Consider the following 19,246-nt stretch of genomic DNA (forward strand, 5'->3'; position numbering starts at 1 on the left):
AATGATAGTATATCAAGGCGCTGGGGATGAGTCCCTGGTTAAGCTGGATGACGTGATCTATCATAAAGGCCATGGTGACAGTTTTGCCACAGCCCATCTCGCCATAGAGAACCAGGGGGTTGGCCACAGTAGTTCCGTGCCAGGCGCAAAAGACCAGATGTTCCAGTATCCATTTGCATGCGTCATTGGCCGTCTTCGTCTTAAGCCCCAAATAGAACCTTTCCGAACTACTCTCAGTCAGTAAATGTGATGCAACGGTCCGGGATACACTTGAAGTTCTACTCTCAGTATATAGGAGTGAAGACTCGATGGATTTGATGACCTTGGTCGTGGCATTGTCGATGTGTTGGTAAAGTAGGCTGGCGTGTTTGAGAAAGTCCTGCACCACAGGAGGAATTCGCTCATTGAATTGCTCCGATATCCAAGCCAGAGCTATGGACTTTTTGGTGAGCACATGCACGACGGTGATAAAATAACGAGTCCTTGTAAACATATACCAAGGCCTAAGCGTAGTGATTAGCTTCCTGTGATGACCCGCGGCCGAGGACGTGAATCATACCTCGTGTATAAGCTGTTCGTCGTCGAAAGTCCTGGCCCAATATGTCGCATTCATCAATGACTTTGATTTGTCGCAACATGTCCGCGATGTGGGTGCTCAACCGATCCTCTATGCCACAGACACCCACTGCAACTATACGTGGCGTATCCGATTAGCTAAAGGGGTTGCAACGAATATCCCATCATGTTTGTTCTTACCGTAGTCATGCTCTGAACTATGCTGAATGCTGCCACGACTTTTGGGTCAAAGCTGCCCAATAGAGGGGATGTTATCTTGATTGCCGAAGTTACGACTCTCATGGGCGTTTGAACCTTGGCGACACCTCGTCTAAAAGTCGACTCGTCTTTTTGTTTGGTGTTGGTCTCGTTCAAATTTTGAAACAGAATTTCCAAATTCCGGTCCTTGCCCACCACGAAACGTATTTTTTTATCAAGCAGCGAGAGTGCTTCATCATAGGCGGGGGCCCACACCGATCCTGACCGTCCTGCATTGCCTGTTTCTGGGGAAGGGCGAGACGAATGCGGATGAGTTCCTTCCAGAGGTAGAGTTGGAGCCGGAGCAGGGGCTGGAGTCGGGACCGGAGCCGGAGCCGGAGATATCGCTTCAGCTGCTGTGGACTTTTGTCGCCGGGTCCGACTGCGGTGTGGGATAAGATCAGATAGCTTACCTAGCCACTTCATACTATAGCTGTAGAGCGAATACTAAGAGATGCTTGACTTCAACTATTGAAAATGCAAGGTAAATAAATATAAACTTGTGAGAAGGTAGAGCACGACAGGGCGGATATGGAGGCGGTCGCGGCCCCTGCATGCGCTGGACACAAATATGCAGCATCAAGTCAACCGCTCACGTTCGAGGCTGTAGATCAGCAGCTGCGGGTCGTGTAGGCCAGCCAACTATGGGCATCAGCATCCGATCAATCATCAAGGGACTGCCGCTCAACCCCAAGTTCTGGACCAGAGCCCGACGGCTTTTTTTGCGTTTGGTTTTTTATTTGGAATGCTCTCGCGGCATCCTTTTCAAGTGATGCTGCGCCCTGCTCAGCTCTTGTTACAGCAGTTCCTCCCCTGTTAAGGATTCTGAGATGGAGGGGAGAGGACAAGCAAGGCTGCGATGGAGTTGCGCGGGGTGGATGTTGACAGCGGGGTCGCCCGTTGTTAGACTTGAGCTTGAATATCATGGGGGCGATAATAGTTTGAATGGTCGGAGGTATTATTCATCCGTCTTGAGCGCTGTTGAAGATAAGATGGACATGCCCGAGAAAAGTAGTATGGAGAGAGGCCTCCAGGGTAATCACTGGGTAGCACACTCGCTAGCTGGCTTGCTCTCTTGCTGATGGGGGCAGAAGAGGAGGAAAAAGAGAAGGAAGAGAGCGACGGGGAAAGAAGAAGCGAGAAAACGTTTAAGGTTTCTTCTAAATTACACGATATTAGAAATATTGAGATGCTTAAGAGTCTGTCAACTCTATTCGAATTCCTGAAACGCGTTAGAGAAGCTCTAACGTATGCTAGAACTTATGTAGGTCTCTTTGGCCTGGCGGCGCCTCTGGCCACCAGCAGCCGTCTCCGAACCAGGGCGTGGGTGCAATTTGTATGAACCGCGTTGCTTTGTGGTGAATACAACATAAAACGTAGCATTGGATCTGCAAATGCTATTTTCCTAATGATGGACCTTGCATTGATGTAGCAGCGTCAGCTAGACTAGACTAGGGCCGCCAAGGAGGGGGTTTGACGAATTGATTTCTCTCGCCGGCTGTACTAGGCTGTTACTTTCTACCGTTTCAAACGACAGCTCTGCCGGGTTTCAAGTCGTAACTATAACTGATGGTCGCAAAAATCAGCTTCTCAATAAATAGTCAATCCTTCATCCTATTTATTACGCACCTCAGTATTCCAAAGACGAGCCGTAACCCCAGAGTCATCACACTATGAAGCTACAAAAATTCGCAATAGCCTCGGCCACGGCTAGCGTTGCAGCAGCCTGCATTCACGGCGAAGCACTTCGGGCTCGCGGGCCTGGTCCGAGTCTGCATCATTCATCCCCATACGTGCCGTGAGTACTCAGGCTGGTTGGGATCCGATTCATACCTCTTGGAAACTAACAAGGCGATGAAAAGGAGCTTGTCAAAGCGACAACAAGGGCAGAATCAAGTGAACATTTTCTTTGGCAGGATTCAAAATGTCGACGCAGAGATCTATGGCTGCTACGCGGGCGGCTCACCTGACGTTGACAAGATACCTCAGGGGATCCAGCCCAAGACGGTGAACCTAGGCAACGAGGGGTTCGATCCGAACCTGGACTTGGGCGTCATGGTCTACTACGTCAAGGCTTCGCCAAACTCCGTCTTCATGTTCGACACCTCCACAGCAGAGGTTCTCGCCGACAGCTGCAACCAGGAGCTGCAGCAGCAGACGGGACTTGCCATCGACAAGGTCATCTTAAGCCACGAGCACGGCGACCACGTCTCCGGGCGCAACGCAAACAGCCTGCGGCAAGTTCCCGTCGTGGCGCAGGACACGCTCGTGCAGAAATTCGGCCTCGGAGGCGGAGGCGACGTCGCCCTGGCGCAGGGACAGTTCCAAACCTTTGCGATGCAGGACGGCACCATGAACGTGACCAACGTGCAGGCCCACACCCAGCTCGGAACGGTGGCCATGATCAACGGCGTCGCGCTCATGGGGGATGAGCTCGAGAGCACCCTCAACTTCCTGGTCAGCCGGAACACGCAGCAGCAGAGCAACCAGCTGCAGAGGAGCGACGACATCCTGGCGCAGAACGGCATCGTCAAGGTCCTGCCGGCGCACGGGAGCGGCGCGGCCATGTTCGGCGGACAGTTCACCGTCCAGCTGCTGCAGTCCAACCAGCAGTACCTGCAGCTGATGGCGACCGACGCCGCCCGGGCCGTCTGCGCGAGGCCGAGGAACCAGCAGCAGATGGTGGAGGCCAAAGCCAGGCTCGCGCAGGAGATCGGAGTCCAGGGAGGGGACATCACGGATGCGTACCTGGCAACCCACGTCAACGAGAACTGCCAGACGGTGGGTGCCAACACAAGACAAGGTAACAGGGGGCAAAATCAGGTGGTGGTGAATAGGAATAGAAAAGGGGGCAACGGGCAATGAGAAGAACAAGTCAAGAAATGGTTCTGCGGAGAAAGGATGAGGCAACAGGGAGGCTCGGTGGCAGCAGCATAAGATAGTTTACTTTTTTTTTTTTTTTTTTTTTTTTTTCACATGAACTCTTTGCGACTTCAATTCTTTTGTAATTTAGCATCTTTTACTTATTCTGATGCGACGACCATGGATAGACAGTAAGCCGGTTTCATGTCACTCGGGCCGCTGGCTCGCTCTTTTTAGACGGGCGATCTTCCGCGTGTAACAATTTTACAGTTAATTTAGCAGGTCGCTTCTCAAACTGCATCCACAGGTTTCGTGCAAGCGTTTCACAAACATTCCAGCTTTGAGGCCAGTCAAACCTGACAACATGGAAGCTTGAGAAGGTCCTGTTGAGGTTCTTCCACAAGCGTTTAAAAGACAACCCTACTCAGCCATCTTTATCTAGCAAACACGGCCAGAGTGATTATTAAGTGAGGGAGAATGAAGGAAAAGAGATTGTTTTAGAGTATTGCTATTCGTACGTACAGTACATACATACATACATACATACATACATACATACTTCTATTGCTATTCGTACGGACTCACTAGTTAGCGTGGTACCTCGCCTTTTTAGTGTGTCTCTTATCAAAATAGAGGTACCTTCCTAGAATAGCAGTCTTTCGTCACGATCATGGGCCTTGACTTCCCCCGTTACACTTCCCCCGCTACCGTTACTACTGCTACAATTAAGTGAGTTATATACATGTTCGTAAAGATGCATCTTTTAAGCTATTTAGCAAGCGTTGCGAAGTCTAAAGAGGCTCGCTGGCGGTGGCGGCGGTGGTGGCGGCGTTCGTGTGGTGGAGAAAGAGAAAAGATACTTTAATTTGTGTGTAATTTGCCTACAAACCAAGGTACCTCGTGTGTGCTGCTGGGCGCACCTGATCATGTGAGCATCCAACATTCGCCAGCCAGCCCGTGTTCTCCTGGCATCGCCTTGCCTTTCATCTGTTTATTCCTGCTTTAACAATGGAATCGACAAAGCTTTGACAATGGAGTCGACAAACTCAGCGCCTGCGCTCTTAGAAAATCCCAGGAGTGCGACTCTCAAGCGGCAAAGGAAATGGCATCCGCGCGGCTTCACCGGATGCCTCAACTGCCGCCAGAGGCACGTCAAATGCGACGAGCAGACGCCCTCGTGCGCCAACTGCACGCGACTGCATAAAAAATGCGCTTTTAGCCTCACTTTCGTTCCCCTATCCGTCAACAACCCATCGTCGGGTCATTCCAAGGATTCCGCGATTTCACTAAAACGCCGGCATACGGAACCCGTTATCGAAGCTGATGAGGAGGCGGCTGATGACACGGGCAACTATTTCCAATGGCATCCCACGTCGTCCGATCAACTGGCTCTTCAGCTGCCATTGGATCGTCAAATAGTCCCGGCCTCGCGTAGCAGGGACAGCCCGCCACTTTTCCAGCTCTACCTACCAGCTCAATTTCAGTCGCAGAATGACATGTATTATCAACACTACCTCATGACCGTTTCCACACTCCTCATTATCTTTGATACCACCTCCGACTCGAACCCTTATCGGACGCTGCTTGGCCACGTCGGCAGTGAGCACTCCGACATCCTTCAGGGCACCATGGAAGCCCTCGGCGCCATGCACCTGTCCCAACTCCCTCAGGCCCAGAACCGCTCACACCATCGCAAAGCAGCCGTCAGCATGTACACCCACATCGTCACCCAGCTTAGGCGTGCCCTTGCGGCGGAAGCTGCCCAGCCTGCTAGCCTTGAGTTGTTTGCGGTTTGTCTACTCCTCTGCATGTTTGAACAAATGTCCGCCACCGACGCTTCCTGGAAGGCTCATCTACGGGGAGCTGCGTCGATCCTGCGATCCATGTACTCTCCCGGTCCAGCGACGGCTGATCAAAATGCAGGCACTTCACTAACCCTGTCCAGCGAGTCTCTTCCTATACGCCGCTTTTTAGTGTCACTTTTGTCATACCTCGACGTCGCTGCTTCCTGTGCCACTGGCGAGGAGCCCCTCCTCCCAGGCGACTACTGGGAATCCTTGGGCGGCGGATGGCAATATAACTTGGGGGTCCCAGACTCTACCACCGAGCTTGATACAGAGAAACGCATCCTTGCCCAGGTGCGAAGCGCATGGTCCCGAGTCATGTCCATACAAACAGAAATTGGCATCTTCGCCAAGTTGCGCCGGACCGGTCTTTGTCCTCTGCAGAGAGATACGATGTACAACGATCTGGTACAAAGGCTCCGAAACTGGCATGACAGTGTCCCCGATGCATTCTTACAATTGGTGAACCTCGATGGTATCCCTGAAGGCGCGTCCGACGACCAAGTTAAGACTTTGACAATCACCTCCTGCGTCCAAAGCTACGCCTTGGCGTGTGATGTCTATCTCGAAAGGGCTGCCACCAGAAGGAACAGAAGTGCGGATCCCAATGATGCGATCCATTCTGTCGTGGATAGGATATTGACCCTGGCGCTAAATTTCTCGCGCGGTCTGAACCAACTGGCAGTGGTATGGCCCATTCTGACTGCGGGCATTGCCACGATTGACCCCGACAAGCAAGATCGGTGCCGCATGAAATTGAACGGCATGAGGTGCTTTGGTTTCAAGGTACGCATTTTCCCCCGTCTACCAGCTGTTTTACATTATCAAACCCCCCTGCTCACGGTAGCTCTAGCATGTATCCCGGGCATTGGAGACTCTGGAATATTGCTGGGAGAATATGGCACTTTACGGCACTGTCGACTATGATAGGCTGGAAGCCATGTTATCGTCAAATTTGGTCCCATAACAGACCGAATCTGCTGAGCGAGCAGTTCAAGGTTTACCAAGCGTGCCTTCAACTATGCCTTGCTCTATCCTACATCTGGTTCACCGCGTCTGCGATAGCACCATGAGGGCATCGCCTGGTTTCACAATATCGCCAGGCGCGGCAAGAATACCCTCTACGATCAGACCAGCCTGAGACTCTGACGCTCGAACGTTGACCTCCATCTTCATCGCCTCCAAAATGACCAGGATCTCACCTTCACTGATGGTGTCGCCCTTTTGTGCCTTGATTTTGTATATGCTGGCATGCATATCAGATTGAATCTTGAATCTGTCGTCTATATTTGAGTCAGCATAGGCCGGAAGCTGGAACATCCTAACAAGGTACGTACCAATTTTGTCGATGGATGTAATAACGTCTCGTTCCACCCTTTGCGATTTTTGCCACTCGGCAAAAATACGCTTCTCACTGGAGGAAGAAAGATTAGCAAGACAAGTTTAGCCAAAAAGGTTAGCCCAAAAGGTTAGCCAAAAAGCTTAGCCATAAAGTTTAGCCAAAAAATTTAGCAAAACAGTTTAGCCAAAACAGTTTAGCCAAAAAAATTAATCGATAAAATTGAATCTGGACTCTCGAACCTTTCAGTTTCTTTGGCTGTGGCAGCCTCCTGCTTTGCCTGGAACTCGGCAGTCTCATCGGCGACGCTGTCGCAGAATTTCGTGTATTCGTCCACGTCAAACTCTGTTTTGGTCATGTCAAACGTGTACTTGCCGGCCTGGAAACGGCTGTAGATGCGCTCAAATTCGTCCTCCTCCACGCAGTAAAAGCTTAGCTGGTCAAAATTTTGAAAGAGCCAGGGACGGCCGCCGAAGCTTTTATTGACGCAGAACTTGTCCCACCCGGGGAGCGTCCGGCCAAAGTTGACATAGCCTCCGGGTGCATCCTGTACATTTAACTCTTTAGCTTCTTTCATCCAGTGAAGATTGCGGATGCAACGAACGAGGAAAAAAAAAGGGGGGTGTGACTGCTTACAATGGGGTCGCAGGAAAAGAAGCAGCCGCCGATGCCTAAGCCGCCAGCGGGCGAAAACGTTCTCGAAGGGTTGAACTTGGGTACCATGAGGCGGCAGCGGGGATCGACGGGGAAGCCAATCGGCGTGCCGCTCCAGAAGCCGACGCCGACAACGAGGATCCGGGTGCTGAGCACCTTGTCGAGGACCTCCTGCTTGGACTGGAGGCCGTTGGAGCGGGCGATGAACTCGACCGGATCCGGGAGGTAGGAGGCCGTCGGCCGCTGCGTCGCAATGTACCGCTCCACGGAGGCCCTGTTCACCTTGTCGTCAAAGACCATGGGCAGCCGAATGTGGCGGCTGGACAGCTTGGTGCTGAGCTGAGATGGCGACTCGACGTCTGCTCTCAGCACGTGCTTGATTGCCTCGACCAATCGTGCCTGAGAGATGGTGAATCCATCATACTGCACCAAAAGACCTATGGCGAGAGAAAGAGAGAAAGAGAAAGAAAGGTTAGCCTTCTCGGTGGTCCGCAAACTTCAAGGGTCGAAGGGGGTAAAGGGACAAAAACACGTACTGCATCCGATGGGTGTCACCAGCTCCACGCCATCAATTTTGGCCTTGTTTATTGCCTCGGTGACTGCTTGCACTCGACAGCGGACCTGTAGCTGCAGCGACTGGAGGAATTCGACGAGAATGTATGATTCGCCGGCCTGGCGGATGGTGATGTCGTTGTACGTATCCAGCACGGCCGTCGACGCCATGCCTTGCGTCAAGTGTTCAGCCGGCCGAAGCTCGAGTGCCAGGGGCGCCACGGATTCGGCGGCTCCTCCTCCCGGGGCAAGCTGCGCGACTGCGGCGATGTAATCGTCTTGCTTCCGGCGCAGGGTCATGGCGGTCTCGATCGTGACCGGGACCATGCGGAAGCGGTCGCCGGGCCGCAGCTGGCCCACCTTCCACAGCTCCGCGCGGGGGATGACGTGCGAGGAGACGAAGCCGCCGAGGGACGGCGCGTCCGCGGGGAACACGACGGCCGAGTCGCCGGTCCAGTTGAGGGCACCGAGGGAGTAGGGGTAGTCGAGGTAGTTGCTCGGGTGGGAGCCGCCCTGGCCGCCCGTCTGCCGGGCCCACCGAGGGCTGGGGCCGTCGAGGCGGACGCCGATGCGGGACGCCTGGTGCGAGACGGTCCAGTCGGACGTGTAGATGGCTTCGACGCCGGCGGGCGTCATGATGTCGGGCGAGTCGTGCGGGCCGGATAGGCAGCCGACCGTCGCGAGGTCCAGCGCGGGGACGAGCGACGCGGGCAGCTGGAAGGGGACGAGGGAGCCCGCCGCCTCGGATATCTCGAGCATGTCGCCGGCCTGCAGCGGACGGCCCTGGTGCCCGCCAATCTCGACGACGGGGCTCGTTGACTTGGAGCCGAGGTACAGGGGGATGCCGGGGAACCCTCCCTGGATGGCGAGGTAGGTGCGGCACCCGCGCGAGACGGCGCCGACGGCGAGCCGGGAGCCGGCGGGCGCCTCGAAGCGAGTGTACATGGGCACGGGCTGCCCGTCGAGCTGGGCGTCGGCGACGACGCCACCGGCCAGCGCGAGGACGGCCCGCGCGTGGAAGAGGATGGTGGGCCCGCTGAGGGTGATCTCGAGGAGCTCGGCGCCGGGCTCGTTGCCGAGAATGCAGTTGGCCAGCCGGGCATGCAGGCCGTCGGCGGGCCCGCCCTCGGGGATGCCGAAGCCCACCCCCACACGGCCCGGGTAGTCCTGGACCGTGGTGCCGGCGCCGGGGGAGAGGATCTCGAGCGCGCGGGGCGTGTACGGGAAGGTGTCGAGGACGCAGGTCGTCGTCCGGCCGTCGCGGAACCAGTCGGTCTCGAGGACGCGGCGCACGTAGTCCGTGTTGGTGACGACGCCCTGCAGCTTGGTGTCGCCGAGGGTGCGCAGCATGTTGGCGACGGCGGCGGGCCGGTCCGCGGCGTGCACCATGACCTTGGCGAGGAGCGGATCGAAGGAGAGGGAGATGTTGGTGCCGGTCTGCACCCACGTGTCGACGCGGGTGCCGGGGCCTGCGCCGAACTCGACGAGCTGCAGCTGTCCGGGGCTGGGCATGTGGTTCTTGGACGGGTTTTCGGCGTAGAGCCGGGCCTCGATCGACGCGCCCGAGGGCTCCATCCGCTGCAGCGCCTCCACGTCGACCAAGCGCTGCTGCTGGTGCGGCTCCTCGGCGAGCTGCAGCATGAGGGCGACGAGGTCGATGCCGAAGCGGAGCTCGGTGATGCCGTGCTCGACCTGCAGGCGGGTGTTCATCTCGAGGAAGAAGAAGTCGCCGGTGGCGTCGTCGACGAGGTACTCGATGGTGCCGGCGGAGCGGTAGCGGATGTGACGGGCCAGGAGCGCGGAGACGGCGAAGAGGCGGCGGCGCAGCGCGGGGCGGGCCTCGACGAACGGACTCGGAGACTCCTCGATGACCTTTTGGTGCCGGCGCTGGATGGAGCACTCGCGCTCGCCGAGGACGGCGCAGTCGCCGCGGCCATCGCCGAAGACCTGGACCTCAATGTGGCGCGAGACGGGGTAGTACCGCTCGAGGAAGACGCCCGGGTTGGAGAAGAGGGCCTGGCCTCGACTGACTACGCTGTTGAAGGAGGAGCGGACTTGGCTTTCATCGTTGCATATCTGTAGGCCCTGTAACGTGTGTAAGACGGGGAAGTTGTTGACTGTTTGACTCTCTCGTTCAGTTCTTGAGCATAATCTAGAAAAAAAAAAGGAAAAAAAAGGAAAATCAGTCTACACTGTCCAATATCGCTTCCTCTCTGCTTTTCTAGGGCTCTCAGCTCTTACAGGATATCCAATCTTGGCAGCCTCCGCCACGGCCTCATCCTCGGAGCCGACGATGCCGGAGCCGGGACATATTGGGACGCCGACCTCGGCAGCCAAGCGCCTCGCGCGGTCCTTGATGCCAAAGGTGTCGATGTGATGCGGCTCGGGTCCGACGAAGACGGCACCGGCGGCGTCCACGGCGGCGGCAAACTCGGTGTTCTCGGAGAGGAAGCCGTATCCGGGGATGACGAGGTGGGCGCCGTGCTCGCGGACGACGGAGACGATCTCGGCGGGGTCACTGTAGGAGGATACGGGGACGGCGACGTCGGCGTCGGCGACGTGGGGGCTCGCGGCGTCGCTGGGCATGTAGATGGCGATGACGCAGTAGCCGAGGCGGCGGGCGGTCTTGAGGATGCGGTAGGCGATCTCGCCCCTGTTGGCGATGAGAAGGCGTCGCCGCTGTGAGGGTTGCGCCATGGTTTGAGAAGAAATGTGCCTGTGTGCCTGTGTGATGTGATGCTAGTGGCCGAGATATGAAGCGTAATACGAAAGAGGACAATGTCTGAGGAAAAGGGAGACTCTATGTACTTTAAAGTGAATGAATTGAAAAGCAAATTTGAGCTGTCTAGTTGAAAATCTAAAAGTGATAATCATTAAAGACTAAATATAATACCAATCATGTTGATGTTTTTAGTTTCTCGAGCTGAGGCAATCAGCTGGCGAGATTGATGTGGCAAATGCGGGAGGGGAGGAGGGAGGGTATCGGCCGATTCTCTTGCCACTCCCGAACAAGTGCTATTCCACGACCCAGAGAGCGGGGAAAGGGGTAATGCATAAATCCCAGTTTCTTTTTATATTATTGGTAAGGTTGATGCTTGTGGGGGCAGGGAAACGAAAACCGGCTGTGGCGGGTAAAGCTGTTGGGAATTGGACGGGGAAAAGAGTGTCAAGCCTCTTTTATTGACTCCGCACAAGGGAGATGAGCCGGAGCGGGGGTGAGGAGAGGACTTGAGCGGTAGGTAGAGGACTTGATTGCAAAATTCGATTTGTGAGTTGTCGCATCCTTGCATCTCGGTCGTAGAAAAGCCAAGTTGGAAAAAGGCAATTGACGAGACTCAAGATGCGAGAGAACGTGTCGCGTCCAGCCAAGGCTTGGCTTCCCAATCTGGTCTCTTCCACGAGCCAGCCTCTCAACTGGGAACATGATTTATGGATACGGCAAATTGTAAATAGTTCAGGGTCTATAAAGCTGGAATAGATAGGCCCTGTCAAGCCCCTCCCTCACCAGGGTTCCCCAGAGTCACGCGCCAAGTATTTCCCCAAACTTCCCCAAACTAGATGACGCCAAAAGTTTGTTTGTCGTGAACTCAGCCATGTTGACGCATAGCATGTGGCTTGACAAGGCATTTTTTTATTGCATTGATATTACGAGCCTTTTTTTTTTTCGTCTCTTTTTACACTTTATCATGGCCAATTATGTAGGATCCTCCGCCACGAGCAAGCCATGTTTCAGGAGATGACGGAATGCCAGATAATAAAAAACATATAAAATTAAAATAATTCAACAATTAAAAAGAAAAGAGGGAATCGGCTAGTAATGCTTCCGTTCATCCGTCTTGGCATTCTGTTGATTTCTTTTACCCAAAAATGGGGTGCCTTGACGACAAGAGAAGCCAGGTGACGCCTTCTCTCCTGTTGAACAATTGTCACAGGATTCAAAGGATGACAAAGTAAAACAGCTATTATCCGTAGTTGGCGGGTTAATGGAGGAATGGATGCGCCACCGCCGACAATCGGCCAATCTTGCTCCCCTAATCTTATATCTATGTAACTATGTATCTATGTATCTATGGTAGCTATGTGTCGGTTTGTATGTAACCAAATCCGGGGTTTGTATGTATCGGATCCGGGGTTTGTATGCTATTGCGAGTTCAAAATAAAAAACAACATCTTTTACCTCAAATCGCCAATTCATTTCCTTCAGCATCTTTGTTTACATTGTACTTACAGTACCTTTGACTTTTTCAACACCACTTGAGTCAGTCTTTGCATCATCGCATCACCAAGAAAGACAACATGGCAAACCCTCCATGGAAACCAATTGCTGAGGTTTGTTCCCTATCCCCAGAGGCAGCAACCACCATTCTCTCGCTCTCGGTCTCTCTTTTTTTTTTCTCTTCCTTTTCTTATTTTTTTTCTGATCCATTCACAGTACTATCAGGCATCCCGAGACGCCGCCATCCCAACCGAGTGGCTGCTCCCCTCGGCGCAGGTGCAGGAACTGAAGCAGGCGGCCAACCCCCAAGTCATAAACGCCGCGCTGCCCGCGCTGACCCCAAGCGAGCGTGACATCACCGCCCTGGACGCGACCGAGCTGGCCGCCCGCATCCGGCAGCGCACGCTGTCCTGCGTCGCCGTCGCCGACGCCTTCTGCCACCGCGCCGCCATCGCCCAGCAGCTGACCAACTGTCTGACCGAGGTCTTCTTCCACGAGGCCCTGGCGCGGGCCCGCGAGCTGGACGAGATCCTCGACGCGACCGGCCGGCCAGTCGGCCCCCTCCACGGCGTGCCCGTCTCCGTCAAGGACCACTACAACGTCCGCGGCCACCCGACCACAGCCGGCTACATCGCCTACGCCAAGAACGGCAGCACCACCAAGGAGGCCAAGGACCGGGACGCGCACATCGTGGACATCATGCGCCGCGCGGGCGCCGTGCTGTACGCCAAGACCAACAACCCGCAGTGCATGATGGTGCTCGAGACGGTGAGCAACATCTACGGCCGGACCCTCAACCCGCGGAACCTGAAGCTCGGTGCCGGCGGCTCCAGTGGGGGCGAGGCCGCCCTCGTCGCCCAGCGCGGCTCCCCCTTGGGCATCGGCTCCGACATTGGCGGCTCGATTCGCGTGCCCGCCGCCTTCAACGGCGTGTACGGCTTCAAGCCCTCCGGCAAGCGCGTGCCCACCGGCGGCTGGGAGTGCACCAACTTGGGCGCCGAGTCCATCACCGCCGTCGCGGGGCCGATTGCCTGCAGCGTGCGCGACCTGGATCTCTTCATGCAGATCACGGCCGACGCGAGGCCCTGGCTGCGCGAGCCGCTGCTGGCCATGCCGTGGAGGTCCCGGCTGGAGAGCAGCAGCGACCCCCTAGCGGGGGGCCAGGAGAAGCTCAAGGTTGGGGTCATGAGGTGGGATGAGGTCGTCATGCCTCATCCGTGCATCACGAGAGTCTTGGACGAGACGGCGGAGAAGCTACGACAAGCTGGACATCAAGGTAAGAAGAAGAAAAAATCTTTATGGTTTCTTGGCAAGAGTGCAAGCTGTGATTGGTGTAATGGAAAGCTTACTTTCTGCTTAGTCTTTGACTTTGAGCCATATGACCACAAGCGCGCCTGGGATGAGATTCTACTGCCTCTCTACTTCACCGACGGCGGCAAGGACATTAAGAGCACCCTCGAGGCAGGACAAGAGGAAATGCTTCCCTGCGCAAGCGAGCTCATCCACGATCCCATTGTCCGGGAGCGCTCCGTTCACGAGATTTGGAAGGTAAGAGTGACCATAACTTGTAAAGCAACATAACTCGAAAACAAAGAAGAGAAAAGGGAAAAAAAAAAAACCAAGTTAACACACTCCCCCTTTTCCTTTCTTAGCTCAACATTGCACGCGACCAGTATCGCTCGGAATATCTTCAACGCTGGGCCGAGACGGCCAAGCACAGCAGCAGCACATCCGAGGAGAAGCCCATGGACGTGCTCATCTGCCCGGCCGCACCCATCCTCGCCACCCCTCACGACGTCAAGCCCTGGTGGGGATACGGCGCCCTCTGGAATCTCCTCGACTTCCCGAGCGGCGTGCTTCCCGCGGGCGAGGTGCTAGCCGGCGACGCCTATCCGGACGGGTATCAGCCAGTCAGTGAGCTGGACCGGAAGAATGCTGAGCTTTGTGAGTTTTTTTTTCCCCACGTCACAATGTTGCCTCAATTTCTTTTAGAAGTTAACCGTATGTGAAAATAGGGGACAATAGCGCATACTTGGGAATGCCAGTGGCCATTCAGGTCGTCGGATTGACGCATGAGGATGAAGCCGTTGTCGGAACGATGGGCGTAATTGACCGCCTGGTCAATGCTTAGAAATATCCCTCCCATGCCAATTAACCAATTAACACTTGTTTTTCTTTTCATATAAATAATGTATATATGTAAGTATATATATATATATATATATTAGTCGCAAAAAGAAAGAAATCTATGTAGCTCGCTTTGGAGCCTATCAACAGTGGTGATATATGTTGATGTATAATATGCGTCCTTGAAATGTTTTGCACTGAAAGGTTTCCACCATTCACAAGCTCAGCATGAGTTGTTGAGAAAAAAATTAATAGTCACTCTATGGCCTGATTCTTGTGCGGTACCAGCTGTTGCTCAAACGCTATTCCTATCAAACTACAGACTAGATCAACATAAAAGAACTGTATATGTACGTCTATACACAGCGTAAACAACTCTTCCTCAAACCATCACAGCTCACTACTTTTCACCTTTCGAATGCGCGCAAAGAATCTCATTAGACAACCTAGTCTTGACCAAAAGCTCAAGTGGACTTGGTTTCTTCTACCATGACTTCTGGAGCCTTTGAGCTCACACTCGCCGTTTCCGCATAGTGAGGAGCAATCACATTATCTGCATGTACCTCGTTAGCATTTGTTCTCGGCAGCAATCGCATCGGCACTAAAAGAGGCCTACCTTCTTTGTTGTAGTTTGTCTCGCTGGTCCGGGTTAGGAGCAGAAGCATGATCGGGATGGAGATGACCTGCAGTGCAAGGGCAAACGATATTTGGGCTCTATTATTTTATTGCAACAGATTAGCACAAAACTTGAATGGCCGTTTCAATCTGGACGGACAAAAGGGAATCGAGGCGTACTCATAAGATACTTTGGCGGCTCCCATTCCAAACTGAACCGCCACGCCGCCGGCAGCGACACCTTTCCAGAGGCCGCCGTACACGGCAAGGACGGTTGGCTCGTTGGTAAAGGTGCCCATGACCCACATGCCAATCTGCTGGTGGGAGCCGTAGACGATGCCAAAGAGGAGATAGAGAACAAAGGGCCCGCGGAAGTTGGAGGAGTCGGTCCAGTCGACGCCTCCCTCCGGCGGCGAGGCCCAGGTGGAGGAGGTGCAGACCCAAGCCAGCAGGGCGATCCAGCCGGCGAAGACAAAGGCGCCGAGGATGCTGACGGAGAGGTACCCGCGATCGCGGCGGCGGCGAAAGGGCGATCGGTCGGTCAGATAGGCGCAGCCGACGGAGGCGGGGAGCTGGACGAGGTAGAAGATGACGTTGTTCATGGACCGGGTGCGCAGGTTGAAGTAGCGGCCGTTGACGGAGGGCAGGATGCCGAGGGCGAGCTCGCAGCTGAAGATGACGGGCAGCATGGCGAGCACGCGGTAGTCGCGCAGGACGGCGACGACGCCGCGCATCTCCTGCCCGAGGGAGAGGTTGTGGAAGACGGCGACGGGGGTGCCGTCGGCGCGGCGGACCGTCTTGGGGTCGACGAGGCCGAAGATGGTCAGGGGGAAGGCGAGGCAGATGAGGACAATCATGACAATGTAAACACTGGTGGGGGAGCCGTCGCTGGTGATGGAGGTGGCGGTTTTGCCGTTGCTGCTGCCGAGGATGATGCCAAAGGCGACGAGGGACCCGACGACGCTGCCGACCTGGTTGATAAAGTACTGGATGGCAATGTACTTGCCCTTTTCAAGCTCGGTGGCATAGGCCCACTGGATGAAGCCCGAGGTGCTCCAGAGCATGGGGGCGGAGAGGCCGAGGAGGATGCCGCCGAGGATGGGGAACCAGTCGTGGCCGGTGCGGTCGTAGTAGAAGAGGCCGGCGACGTAGATCGGGTAGCCGGCCACGCCGATGGTCATGGTGAGGCGAGGGCCGAGCTTGTTCATGATGGCGCCGGTGAAGAAGCCGAAGACGGCGTAGATGCCGTAGAGGGAGCTATTGGAGATATCGCTGACGCGCTGGGAGGAGGGCTTGCCACCTCCCGCGCCGAGGCCGAGGACGGCGAGGTAGACGCCGACGGTGAAGAAGAGGACCGCACCAGAGATGAGGTTCTGGTTGAAGGTGAGGCGACGAGAGAATTTGAGGGATGCCATTTTGGGTTCCGTCATTGAGGCTGGATGTGTGTATGTGTGTATGTGTGTATGTGTGAGATGACAGGGTGGCCGGTAATGGATATAATTTTCTGAAAAAAGAAGATTTGAAAGAAGAAAAAGTTTCAAAGTGAAGACATCCGGTAAGGAGAACAAGCCTGAGAGCTGTCAAGCGACCTGTGTGAACTCTTCGTCGCCTGTTTTTGGTATTTGCACGTCTCTTTATACAGCAGCCACACTCACTCGGACAGATAACAGATAATTTCATGGCACTTGTCTCGTGCCCCAAGCCTCAAAAGAAATCGTCGCAGGGACCGGTCCAGCGGAGGGGAGGCCACGCGGTGATGTTGTGACATGAGGAGCGGTCTCGGAGAGGGTGAATCGATATTGACGCCTCATTGTTGAATCCAAAACGGACGGCACAGCCTTGTCAAATAAAAAAAGACATTTAGGGATGCATCCAACAAGGGAGACTTTAGTGGCCAAGCTACCCCAAGGGTCCCCAATGGTCACAGTTCGGTAGTTAGGCCTGTCATGAAGACCTTCATTGCCGCGGGGGTGGCGGAGGGGATCGCCATCCATCTCGCCGACGAAGCCACGAAGGAATAACCAACAGGTGGGCCAACGGTCATGTTCCCTGAGCCAAACGCCACCCACAGACAGAGGGAGGGGAGGTGGGAGGGAGGGCAAAAACCGTTGGACATGATGATGATGCTAAATCCAATGGTGTTGTGGAGCCGCACAGAGCAAACAAAGTAACTAAAGCAAACAGCCGATTAGGTAGCTATGTAGGTACAGTAGCTATGGATGTATGTAGGTAGCTATGTAGGTAGCTAGGTAGCTAGGTATGTATGTAGATAACTACATACACAGGTCGCTGGGTGCAAGACGAAACTTCCCGGCGAGCTATCAATCTTGAAGCTATCCCCCTTTTGGGGAGGACCTCATTTTGACGGATGCTCCCTAAAGGGATTAGTCGGCTCCACGATTACCAGCCACAGACAGATATTAAACTTAACCTGCACACTTAATTAGTATAATGGCATTTCAGCTTCAGCTCCAGCCCCCTGCTAATGCAACACAACAACAGCCCGCCCCGTGGCGTTAATATTTAACTGGTATATCCAGATCAGGCAATCTCTACGACGACCCCTCCCAGAATGAGTGCATTAGCACTCGGAACCCCGGGGCGATCGTCCAATCTACTCATGCCGCCTCGTCTCGACCAATCCTTCACAGAAACCAGACAAGGGCGATGATCCTTCAACTGTGCAATTTATGCAGCCATTTATTAAAATTGAGTACGTACCTGAGCGTTATCGGGTCTACATATCTTGTCCAAACAGAGGTATAATATAATGTAGCCGATTCGAGACCAACCTAGAACCAACCTACATGCTATCGCTATCCGTGACACCGTCCCTCTTGCCCACATTGCACGCGCTCTCTTGTCCCGTCTGTAAACGACTCTGGTCCCTGAGTAAGAGTCCAGGGCTATCATCATCGTCGCACTTGCCACGACTTACCCAACTTGCCTCCTCATCTTGTGAGCCCATCAAACACTTGCCGTCAGCCATGGCAGACACCAAGTTACCGTGGGCCTCAAAGCCGATTGAGATTCACTGTGACATGGGGGAGGCGTTTGGCAACTGGACCATGGTATGGCAAGCATATGAACACCTCCCATTCCCTTCAAAGGACATTGCAGTGGTGTTGTTGACAGGCCGGCTGATACATCGGGTAGGGCGACGATACGGCCATCATGCCGCACATCAACTCCTGCTCCATCGCTTGCGGCTTCCACGCCGGCGACCCAATGGTCATGTACAATACTATCCGCGCCGCCAAGACGCACGGCATTCGCATCGGCGCCCACCCCTCCTTTCCAGACCTGCAGGGCTTTGGCCGGCGCGAGATGAAGATGGACCCCAAGGAGTGCGAGAACATGGTCATTTACCAGATTGGCGCCCTCAAGGCCTTTCTCGATATTGAAGGGATTCCCCTCTCTCATGTCAGTGTAAGTTTTGGTACCTCAATCACCTTTTGCTTCTCTCTTTTTTTAACCATCATTGCCAGCCACACGGAGCCCTCTACGGTGTCATGTGCAAAGACGAGGTCATCTGCAAAGCCGTCTGTGCCGCCTCCAAACGCTTCACATCCGCAGACGGCGTGCCCGTGCCCATGATCGGCGCCGCCGGCACCTTCATGGAGACGACGTGCCGCGACATGGGCATCCCCTTTGTGCAGGAAATCATCGCCGACCTCGAGTACGACCAGGACGGCGCGTGCATCATCTCGCGAACCCACGACGCGCCCGACCTGCGCGCCCTGGCCCGCCGCGTCGAGCGCGTCCTGCGCAGCGGCAAGATCCCGTGCCACGGCGCCGAGGACCGGCTGGTCGACCTCGGGCTCGGCTCCGCCCCGCTCAGCCTCTGCATCCACAGCGATACGCCCGGTGCCGCGCAGGTGGCGGATGTGGTCCGCGGTGTGGTGAAGAAGTTTAACGAGGAGAGAGGGCTGCTATGAATGGGTCCTCAATACCGACGCTGTGTGGTATGGACCGAGTGTCAAGAAACCGGCATTGGGGAAGGGGGGGGGAGCAGCGCGAGACTGGACGCATCTCGCCAAGGGAAGAGGACAGGGAGGTCGTTGCGCCTCTGGCCATTTATAAAAAATATGAAGACTGTTTTGGTCAACCAATCCTACACTCCCCCCTAGGCGTCCTATGTCGCGTATAAAGGATACATTTAGATACAATTACTATCATTTAACACATTGTCGCCCATATAGACTCTCCTTCGCGCTCACGCTT

The 19,246-nt window shown here is 54.8% G+C and overlaps 6 protein-coding genes across 6 annotated transcripts; 4 read left to right on the forward strand and 2 right to left on the reverse strand.

The window, feature by feature from the left end:
• Nucleotides 1–2,486: 2,486 nt before the first annotated feature.
• Nucleotides 2,487–3,678, forward strand: ISF_08087 (Beta-lactamase-like protein; the record flags this gene model as incomplete). The annotated part of the gene is made up of 2 exons (XM_018851690.1): nucleotides 2,487–2,611; nucleotides 2,730–3,678. 2 exons carry the CDS (start codon nucleotides 2,487–2,489, stop codon nucleotides 3,676–3,678), a joined length of 1,074 nt encoding a protein of 357 aa, XP_018701176.1.
• A 1,028-nt stretch (nucleotides 3,679–4,706) lies between these two features.
• On the forward strand, nucleotides 4,707–6,503 carry ISF_08088 (Zn(2)-C6 fungal-type DNA-binding domain protein; the record flags this gene model as incomplete). Its single annotated transcript, XM_018851691.1, has 2 exons — nucleotides 4,707–6,305; nucleotides 6,450–6,503. 2 exons carry the CDS (start codon nucleotides 4,707–4,709, stop codon nucleotides 6,501–6,503), a joined length of 1,653 nt encoding a protein of 550 aa, XP_018701177.1.
• A 63-nt stretch (nucleotides 6,504–6,566) lies between these two features.
• Nucleotides 6,567–10,761, reverse strand: ISF_08089 (Allophanate hydrolase subunit 2; the record flags this gene model as incomplete). The annotated part of the gene is made up of 6 exons (XM_018851692.1): nucleotides 6,567–6,802; nucleotides 6,857–6,933; nucleotides 7,101–7,405; nucleotides 7,495–7,949; nucleotides 8,049–10,149; nucleotides 10,306–10,761. The coding sequence occupies 6 exons, from the start codon at nucleotides 10,759–10,761 to the stop codon at nucleotides 6,567–6,569; spliced, it is 3,630 nt and encodes a 1,209-aa protein (XP_018701178.1).
• Nucleotides 10,762–12,360: 1,599 nt separating this feature from the next.
• On the forward strand, nucleotides 12,361–14,411 carry ISF_08090 (Amidase; the record flags this gene model as incomplete). The annotated part of the gene is made up of 5 exons (XM_018851693.1): nucleotides 12,361–12,393; nucleotides 12,497–13,556; nucleotides 13,641–13,828; nucleotides 13,933–14,224; nucleotides 14,296–14,411. The coding sequence occupies 5 exons, from the start codon at nucleotides 12,361–12,363 to the stop codon at nucleotides 14,409–14,411; spliced, it is 1,689 nt and encodes a 562-aa protein (XP_018701179.1).
• Nucleotides 14,412–15,129: 718 nt separating this feature from the next.
• Nucleotides 15,130–16,437, reverse strand: ISF_08091 (Major facilitator superfamily domain, general substrate transporter; the record flags this gene model as incomplete). Its single annotated transcript, XM_018851694.1, has 1 exon — nucleotides 15,130–16,437. The coding sequence occupies one exon, from the start codon at nucleotides 16,435–16,437 to the stop codon at nucleotides 15,130–15,132; it is 1,308 nt and encodes a 435-aa protein (XP_018701180.1).
• Nucleotides 16,438–18,009: 1,572 nt separating this feature from the next.
• ISF_08092 (lactam utilization protein lamB) lies at nucleotides 18,010–18,960 on the forward strand (the record flags this gene model as incomplete). Its single annotated transcript, XM_018851695.1, has 3 exons — nucleotides 18,010–18,093; nucleotides 18,179–18,451; nucleotides 18,511–18,960. 3 exons carry the CDS (start codon nucleotides 18,010–18,012, stop codon nucleotides 18,958–18,960), a joined length of 807 nt encoding a protein of 268 aa, XP_018701181.1.
• Nucleotides 18,961–19,246: the final 286 nt, after the last annotated feature.

Source organism: Cordyceps fumosorosea (assembly GCF_001636725.1).
Source record: "Cordyceps fumosorosea ARSEF 2679 chromosome Unknown scaffold_26, whole genome shotgun sequence".
NCBI lineage: Eukaryota > Fungi > Ascomycota > Sordariomycetes > Hypocreales > Cordycipitaceae > Cordyceps > Cordyceps fumosorosea.